The sequence below is a fragment of the Sturnira hondurensis genome, unplaced genomic scaffold (assembly GCF_014824575.4).
Source record: "Sturnira hondurensis isolate 20B ecotype Veracruz unplaced genomic scaffold, ASM1482457v3 Scaffold0002638, whole genome shotgun sequence".
NCBI classification, from domain to species: domain Eukaryota; kingdom Metazoa; phylum Chordata; class Mammalia; order Chiroptera; family Phyllostomidae; genus Sturnira; species Sturnira hondurensis.
Window position 1 is genome coordinate 13021017 of NW_028075269.1, and position 9384 is coordinate 13030400.

At 44.1% G+C, this 9384-nt stretch overlaps 1 protein-coding gene across 4 annotated transcripts in view; it reads left to right on the top strand.

The window, feature by feature from the left end:
- Positions 1 to 8944, top strand: part of IFTAP (intraflagellar transport associated protein) — a 58531-nt gene extending 49587 nt beyond the window's left edge. For all 4 annotated transcript variants that reach the window (XM_037040531.1, XM_037040530.1, XM_037040532.1 and 1 more), the window contains 2 exons: positions 2253 to 2392; positions 8705 to 8944. In XM_037040531.1, coding sequence (XP_036896426.1) covers positions 2253 to 2392; positions 8705 to 8869 — 305 coding nt within the window. In that variant the 3' untranslated portion in view covers positions 8870 to 8944. The remainder of the gene's footprint in view (positions 1 to 2252; positions 2393 to 8704) is intronic.
- The last annotated feature ends 440 nt before the right edge of the window (positions 8945 to 9384 follow it).

Consider the following 9384-nt stretch of genomic DNA (forward strand, 5'->3'; position numbering starts at 1 on the left):
GCTTTCTTCTTAACTGTCTTACTAGACTACTCTCCTACTTTCTGGTTTTACTCTTTTTATGAATCTGTCCTCTTTAGAGTTAAGGCTGTTCAGTTTTGTTCTGATTATTCTCTGACATTTTTGTGCGGAGATCTTATCCCTGTTGCAAAGTTTAGTTTTTGAGAGTAAGATAGACTGTTGATACTTGCTGTTCAGTTTAAAAGTTGTGGTACAGGGAACTCATTTCCTGTCTCCAAGTATTTGTTGGGAATATCCTACATATAAGATGCTGGGTTAGGCACCGAGAGCGTGCGTTTGAGCATTTTGCTTTTACACCGCGGAAGCAAATGGCAGGAGAAGTGTGGAGGATTCTGAGTCTGAAGGAACTGTTCCCATGGCAATAGAATTTTTATGAAAGAAAAACATTCTTTGCAGACTATTAGAGGGGTGAGGAGGTTTAGCAAAGGAATCGCAGAGTTGTCCTCCTTGGTGCGTAGTACTGTCCATCAGATTTTAAATGCCTTTGAAGGCAGAATTGATTTTTGTCTGACACGCGGACTCATGCTTGCACTGGCAATCAATCAGTGGGTCTGTTAGGTATCGGCTTTTACATTGAGATGCTGGACCTTTCTCCTTTTGCCTTTGTTGTTGGCAGGCCCCTAACCAGGCTGGCACCAGTCCTGGGCAGTTAGGTTGCACCAAGTTTGGCTTTGAACTTATAAATAGGTATATTAGAAAGTCAGTCTTTCCACCAATCTTACTGAATTTAAAAATATTTTCTCTGGGAATGACATGTTTAAGTGCCCTTAACACAGCCTACCATGCTGATGTGCTATCGTAGTGACATTTCTTGGCCCTGAGTTTGGATGTATCATCTGATAGGTTTAAATAATATTTTCAATGAAAATGCTTATTTAAAAGAAGTTTGTAACATGCCATCATGGGCTTTGCAGACAGACCGCCCGGTTCTGGCACTTTCTAGCTGTGGCACTTGAATGAGGTTACTCTCAATGCCATAGCTCGTTGCCTGTAAGACGGGGAAAAAAGAGAGCTGTTGGGTTAGCTGAGTTAATACTGCAGATAGTATGTCAGCTCATAAGAGTTGACTATTATTATTGTTTTTATTTCTGCTAGTTAATTAGGTCCTATTTTATGGTTTCAATAATTAGTCATAGTACAATTACCTTTTTCACCATCCCTCTCCCCTATCCACACGCTCAGCTTCTGGGCTTTTGTCGCTGGAGCCTTAAGAATTTTTAATGACTTTTTTTGTCAACATGATATCACAGTGTAGTGGGAGATGTATTTCAAATAAGTTTCAGTTTTTGAATATTGAATGGTGCTCTGTCGTCTCCCTACATAAGCTGCCACTCGCAACAGCCAAGGCTTGCCTCTTGGTGGTTAATCACATCCTCCGAGAGCATAGCTTCTTCATTAGATCATGGCGGAGTAGCAGGCAGCATCGTCCCGGGCCAGCTGGAAGTTACCGGCTAGCTCCAGCGGCCCTTCTGGTCCCGTGAAAACTTAGAGGAAGGAGGAAACCCGGTGTGCTTCTCTTCGTTTTCTGTCCTCCTCAAAGAAAGCTGTGGAAGAGCATTGGTTGTCTGTGGTGCTGCCATGGACTGTCACCTGTGCAAAGCAAGGGAGCACACCCCTTACAATGGGGTGGCTGTCAGAGAACCAAGACTGTCTAGCGAACTCTTGTGATTGTGCCAAGCAAGCCGGAAGCACGCTTTTGTTGTTTGCAGGTGTTGGAAATGAGACCGTGCATTCTGAATATGACAGAGTAGCTCATTTTTCTGCTGAAAGTTAAAGTTCTTTCCTTCAGGCATCATGGTTTTTTAATATGTTTTTTTTGAAATATTGCCATATCATTGTGGGATGAAATCAACACTCCATTTCCTTTCTCTTCACCCCCCAGGAACATGAGGAAAAAAATAGCATCTCCTTGCTTTATTTGCCTGTAGTGGTAGAAATTGGTTTGAGAGGTGAGAGGCATGAACAAGTTACTCCCAGACTATATTTCTCCCGGACCTTTCAGATAGAAGGTAACTTTGCAACAGTGAGATAAAGATAGATGCACTGAGGCCTTCTGATTTCTAGAGAGGGGAGTCCCTTGGGTCAGGTTCCCAGAGGAGGACAGGCATTGCGAGACGGACTTACTCTTTTTGGGCATATGGGCTTTATTCTTTTGACTGTGATAGGCTTTAAGATGATTTAGATCAAATACGAACTCAGTGAAAGGATCAAGTGAAATATTTTGTATCCAACAGATTTGCTGCTGCTGCCCGGAGAAGTGGAGCGGGACGTAAGCACCCGTGTTCCTTCGCATGTTCCCTCCATGGCCCAGCCCCTGACGCCTGGAGTCCAGCCGAGGCCCACGGTGGGAGGCGTGGACAAGCACGGGGGCGAGGTACTCCACGGGGAGTGTGGTCTGTCTCAGAACCGCCTGGCTTCGTAACTTGTCCTTTCATAGAAATGCTACTAGACCTGTGTGCTTTTGTCTTTTTCTCAGATTTGGGAGAATTTAGAATTTATTAATTGGGTCCCCTCACTGTCATCTATCTCTAATGCATATGTTTCTTTTTAAACACAGAGCAATTATGTTTGTATGTGGGAACTATTTTTGTTTCATGATGTGTGCCACGCCACAGGCCAGTGCTACCTGGGGATAGTGTGCCAGACAGGACAGGCAGGTTTCTTATCTTGTTTTGTCTGAACCAGCCATTTCCCTCTCTGTTATTGTTTCTAAGGTCCTATAAACATCTTGCAGTAGTTAAAGAAAAGCCAGTCTGCTACAGTAATTCAGTGGCTGGAAGAGAAAGAAGTTTATTTATTTCATGCAACAGCCTATGGAGGGTCTTTAGCACTAGCCAGTGGCTCGGGGCCGGCTCATCAAGGTTCCTTCTCTGGGACTCCACTCTGTCTAGGGCGTCATCCTCAGGTGCACGTTGCAGGTCTGGTCGCCGTCCCACCTGGAGGGGCAGGGGATGAGAGCATGGGGTGGCCCGTGTCCCAAGGGCTTAGGACTCAGGACTCTAGTGCTGCTCACGTTCCACTGGCAGCCACTCAGTTGCATGCACAAGGGAGGCTGGGGATGTCATCCAGCCGTTGGCTTCACCAGCGGGTAGAACAGAATCTCTGCTGCGTTTTCTCTCCCAAATGCACACCTTGGAAGTCGTCTTTCGCCATCGTTTCCAACTCTTCTGCACATACTTGACAAACATGCACCAGCTGAGGCTGCTGGTGGTGCTGGATGTGACCTTTGTACCCTGTGTACTCTAAGGGGGTCCTGCAGGCGCAGAGGGTGTTAGGGGCTCTTTACTGTTGCTTCCTAATAAAGCCCTTAGGAAGTTTCTCGATTATTTAATTACTCAGTTACCAGTCTGCCCTAGTCTTGTCACTTGTTCTGGAAGCAGTCGTTGAGTCAAAAGCAACCCACACATTTCAATCTTAAGTTACCCCTTTATCATAAAACTGTGCTCACCGATACCACAAATATGTGTCCAGGATGCTTGTAGGTGTATGTTACACCCCTAAACCGGTAACCAGGTAAACTGCAGGGACAGCCGCTTTTCAGCATGCTTTTTGAATTGTGGAATGCTTTTTTGAGTAGTAAGAAACTACAGTTGAATTGTGGAATGCTTTTTTGAGTAGTAAGAAACTACAGTTGCGAGGTTATTTATAGCAGGAATTGATTTCTCTCAAAAACTTTTGTTCTTGACTTCCGTTGTGAGTATACAAATTATTTGACCAATTAGTGGTCGTGGCAACTTGAGCCATTATAGAACATTTTTATGAAGTGGTTTTACTTGATGGGTTAAAAAAATCTGAATGATATCTGGAAACTATCAAATAGCCAGTAACATGCAATTTAAAACCCTGTATATGATTGAATCTTCAAAAGGAATATAAATTTCTTCCCAGAAAATGTGAACGTTTTTAAGTGTTAGAATCAAAATGATAGAAATGTTTTTTTGTGTGTTAGCAAATTCATGAGACATAGATGAATAATTTTTACTTTTTTTTTTTTAGATTTTGTTTATTTATTTTTAGAGACAGGAAGGGAGGGAGAAAGAGGGAGAGAAACATCAATGTGCAGTTGCCTCCTCCCATGTGCCCCCTACTGGGTACCTGGCCTGCAACCCAGGCATGTGCCCTGACTGGGAATTGAACTGGCGACGCTTTGGTTTGCAGGCTGGCACTCAGTCCACTGAGCTACACCAGCCAGGGCAACTTTTGCTGTTTTTGAATAGGCAGAGTAATGTCTTTGTTTGGAATTTTATTCCTAACCACTGTTAGACAGACTTTTCAGAACTGTCTGGAAACGTGGCACTGTACCAACTCTGCCATAGCTTAATAGTACTAATCTTATTTTAAAGCACTCAATGCCCGGGAAGGAATATCAGCATCAATTTTCAGAAAATATGTCCTGGAAGGGCTGACCAAGGGTTAGAGTTACAGATAGTTGTTTTCTGTGATTTCAGTCTCCAAAGATGAAAATGTATCTTGGATATCCTGACTTCCTGTATTGCCTGATAAGGACCCATGCCTTGCCCTGGCCAGTGTGGCTCAGTTGGTTGGGGCATCGCCTGTAAACCAAAGGGTCACAGGTTTGCTTCCAGGTCAGGGCACATGCCTAGGTTTTGGGTTTGGTCCCAGACCAAGGCATCTAAGAGAGGCAGCTGATTGATATTTCTCTTCCACATTGATGTTTCTCTCCTCTTTCTACCTCCCTTCCACTCTTTCTAAAATCAGTGAGCATGCCCTTGGGTGAGGGAGGATAAAGAGAAAAATGAAGCCTTGACTTCCCGATATGCACTGGGATAATAATTTTTTTTTATTTATCATTGGTTATATACATGTGCATTTTCTGAGAAACTTCTACTTTATATTTGTGAGTAACTGCTTTCCTGAGTTAATCTATTTAAAAAAAATTTGTTTTTGTCCTCACCCAAGGATATACTTACTGATTTTAAGTGAGAGAGGAAGGAAGAAAAGGTGGGGCGGGGGAGAGGAACATAGATGTGAGAGAGAAACATTCATTGATTGACTCCCATATGTGCCCCCACCAGGGACTGAACTGGCAACCTTTTGGTGCACAGGACGATGCTCCAAACACTGAGCCACACTGACCAGGGTAGTTAATCTATTTTAATGAAAATAATGCACATTAGGAAGATGAAAAATTGTGAGTTCCCCCTCCCCACCCTCAACCCATAGATGACATCAGAAGAAATTGTAGTATGTCCATGATGGTTCTTCTGTTTTTCCAGTTCATTTGGGACTTCAAAATTTTTCACCTATGTAGACAGTTTATTGACCATATTGCTTAGCAAGAGAGCCTGTGGCTAAATGCTGCTCCTATTGATTTGAGCATTAGTTCTGTTTTCTTTAATTGGCCTACGTGGTACTGTGAATGGAAATGGCTCCTCTTGTAGCAGTTCCTCTCAGAAAAGTCACATGAGCAATTTTAAAAAAACTAGCAGTTTTCTGCCGTTGTACACATTCTACTCTCCGAGAGGCTACAAAAAGGTTTCAATTAGATTTGAAATTAGACACCTGAAATCCACGTATTTCTCTCAGCTCCTTAGGCAAAAATAACAGTTAATAACTTAATTCGCAGTTGTTTTCTGTTTAATAGTGGGGGATTTGATGCTCCTTTGCACAAATTCTTCCCTTTGAAATCAGTCAGAATTTGAGTTTGTAATGTAAAAACCCGGAGTCTTTTAGCTCAGGACCCTGAAGTGAACCTACCTTCAAAGGAGGGAATTCCCCAAGTGTGCCACGGTAGCCAGCCAGGGGCTGAATACATATGTGGAATCGCTCCATTACTGTGTTTTAAAACCGGTCTTTCTAGGGTCACAGTGGCATCTTCTGAGTTGCAGTGAGTATCTAGTTTCATTTGAATTACGTATGTTCCCCTTTAGGGAGTCTCTACACTCACTCATTCATGCAAGTCGTCACAAGCTAACTTAATGAAAATGCAGAACGTCAGAACTCGTGCCGAGTTCAGTGCTGCGGGGGTCGTAGACATGCAGTGAACGTCGAAGGAACAAATAAATAAACAAAGAGCCTCACCACCTGCAGGGGGCGGTTTCCTAGGATAATCAAATGGTTAGGGTCGGGTCATTCTTGTCTTCTCTGTTGGTTCATTTTGCTCAACATCTGAATGTGTTCAAGTCTCTCTGATGCTTAAAACAAAACAAAACAACTTTACTTTGGACCCTTCTTTGGCTTTTGTCTCTTTTTCTTTTGCCTTTCTTTTCATGGAGACTTGGGAAACCATTAGACTCAACTCTACTAATCTGCTTCTTTTTTCCCCTTACTCCCTCTCAGTATACTGAGAAATGTCCTAGGCTCCAACCACAGTGGTCTCCCGTCACTGCGCCCCCAGCCTCTGTGTGTCTCTCTGACTGTCCGGCCCCTGCCTTGTTCCTCCAGCCACCCCGGGGGAGCTGCTCCTCAGGGGTGCCTGCTGAGCCTCAGGCCCTTCCCACTGTCTCGCTGGGACCCATTCTCATCCATAAAATGACCTTTAATGCTCCTGTCACCGAGTCTGTCTCTCTGGCTTCATTCAGGCTTTCTTCAGAGCTTCAGGTTTACATGTCTGACTGCCTGTTGACATTTCTATCTGGATCCTGGTAGGAACCTACGGATCGTCCCTTGCCCATGTCCAGATCAGTCATCAAGTGCTACCAGTTTTACTCTCTAATGTTTTCGAGTCTCTTCTAACAGAGCCCCGTTCTCGGTACCCTCTCACCTGGACTGTTTCTGCACACTCCTGACTAGTATCCTGTCTCCAGCGCTGTCCTCTGGTTAATCTTCAGAGCGTCCTGTCTAGATGTGATCTCCAAGAGGGTGGGGTGTCTCTCTGTTTTGTACAGGTCTGTCTCTCTAGCACCTGTCTCATTGGAGGTGCTCAGGTAAACTTTGAATGAAGAAATTTATCCGAAATGCATAAGGTGACCAAGAGTCTATCCCACTTTCAAAGTATCTTTCAGTGACGTTCATCATCTCCAGGACAAGCAGCGTATGACATGTGTCACGACCTGAAGCCACCTTCGTCCCTCTCTGCCACTCTGCACCTTGCACCTGATGCCCCAGCAGCGCGGCATTACTCAGAGCCACACGTGGGAAATAAAGCATCTCGTTTCTTTTGGCCTGCTCATGAGAACTGGCCTTGTCTGCAAATCTCTTCTTCCCTCAACCTTGTTAATTAGTGTTACCATTTAAGATTCTGCTTAGATATCACCTCTTCCAGGAAACAACGAGGCTTCATCTAGCGAGGGTGGCTGGTAAAAGTCTGAGCAGGTTTTAGGTGTGTCGGGGTGGACTTAAAGTCCTTGCAGTGGGCACGTGTGAGTATGGGAGGCCTGCACCTTGGCAGACGTGCGGGTGCTTGTCCTTTAACCAGGTGTCAAAGGGCAGCGAGGATCCCGTTAGACTGGCTGCACCGGTAAAGATGGGACTTCTCCTGTCGGGGTCCCTTAGCCTTGCCCGCCTCAGTGCGTATCGCTGGGCAGAGTGGGAGACTGCTGGGACGCATAGGTTCGGGAAATGAACATGTTGTGTCCTTGATTGACTGTGTGTTTCCTCGTTTGATCTGTTCTCAGCAACTTCACCCCATTGTTGCTTTGTGGTGACTTGCTGCCTGTGCCCAGCTTCTCTTTTATACAGACAGTCATGGTGTTATGTGGAGCCTTGAGTACTTTTTAAATGATATGCTATGGGGTGTATTTAGCTTATGTAGAAAAGGTCCTTTCTCCCAAACAGCTATGACTTGGCTTAGTGAACGCTTCGAGGTTGATTTTTGCTGGTGTTTTGGTGAGAAGATGAAGCTTTATCTGAAGCAGATCAGTTTGGATCCGGATCTTGCTTCCCTTCCTTCCTATTTGTGTCGTCTCGGGCAGGGTATATGCTGAGGTCCTGGATGATTTTGTTGTATCACACACCATGTGCTTTTTGAGAGGCCTTTTAAGGAATGATATGATGAGACTTAAAGCATTCGTTCTCTTTTTGTTTATTGGAAAAATAAGCTTTTTAAAATCTACGTTCTTTTAGGAAGTCTTTAAAACACAGATTGTGAATAAATAGATACAAGATTATTACATCTCTTTGCAGTCACATCTCTCTGACTTATAAATTCTGTAATATTTCAAGTATTCTTGGTAGTACAAGGGAACCTAGACTCTTTAAGGTGATATTATGTGTTTAATTGCTACTGTTATTGGCCCAGGAATTATAGATATTATCTGAAGGAGCAATGTATTAAGTGTAGAGTATTTTTAACCTTGAAAATTGTGTTATTGATCTGTCTTTTATAGTAAATGGTGAAAGTATATTCAAGGTTGATCAAAATCTTAAGATATATTTTTCACACTTTAATGTGACTGTTAGTTTTTCCATGTGCCCCCAACCCTGATACTGCAAGTGGTAGAAGTGTTATGAATGTGTGGACGAGAGTCTTTCCGATTCTTGCCACGGGCAGAGTTAGTTAATGACATTCGTTTAGCGTCAGGTGGTGCAAATGGTCCCATTAAGGTGCTTCGATTCGGTCAAGTCAAATAACTGATTTTATTCCTTTACTTAAAAAGAGCTTAATCAGCCGAGAGCTAAAGTCTAAAAAAAGTTTAATGAAATATGAATAGAGAATTTATGTTTTCAACTTCATCTTCATATACAATGATGGTGAATGACTTCCCTCCCTTGTTACCTTTCGTAGACTCTCGGGGATGAAGTTCAGCCCTTCCATCTTGATGACGAGTTTGATTACGACGCTGTGATGCTCACCCCCAAGTTCACTCCCACGGAGATAGACGCCATCAAAGGCCTATCCCAGCAGAGGCGAGAGAACACCAACACAGACTTGGAGGAACCCCGTGACTGATTCGCCAAGACGTCTTCCTGTTTTTTATTTTGTTCTTATTCAAGCAACAATAGAATAAAAGATAAACCTACTGTATTCCACTTTGTGGAAACTTACGTGTGCACTGATTACCAGAGTTATTTCTCTGTACGGAGATGCTCCTAACAAGGCCACAGCGGTCTGTGCCTTCACAGAGCTCCCCTCTGTCACATTGACGTCGCAGCCCATGGCCAGCAGGGGCCGATGGCAGTGGCAAGTGGGGACAGGAAGCAATACCTGCCCAAGGGTCTGTTTTGATGAGATCACTGCATCTAGGTCACGTGGGGTATTGAAACAAAGATTGGAAACACCCCCCACCTTTGGGGGCATGAAGGACAGTTCACGCACAGAACATGCTGTAGCACCTAGAGAAGGTTCGATTACGTGGGGCGGTCCCTAGCCCCAGTGGTCCAGACGTGTTGGTACGGATGTGCATGCCGAGAGGCTGGCCCTCTAGGATTGAGTGGGAAAGGTTCACTGAAAAAGAAGGCCTCTGA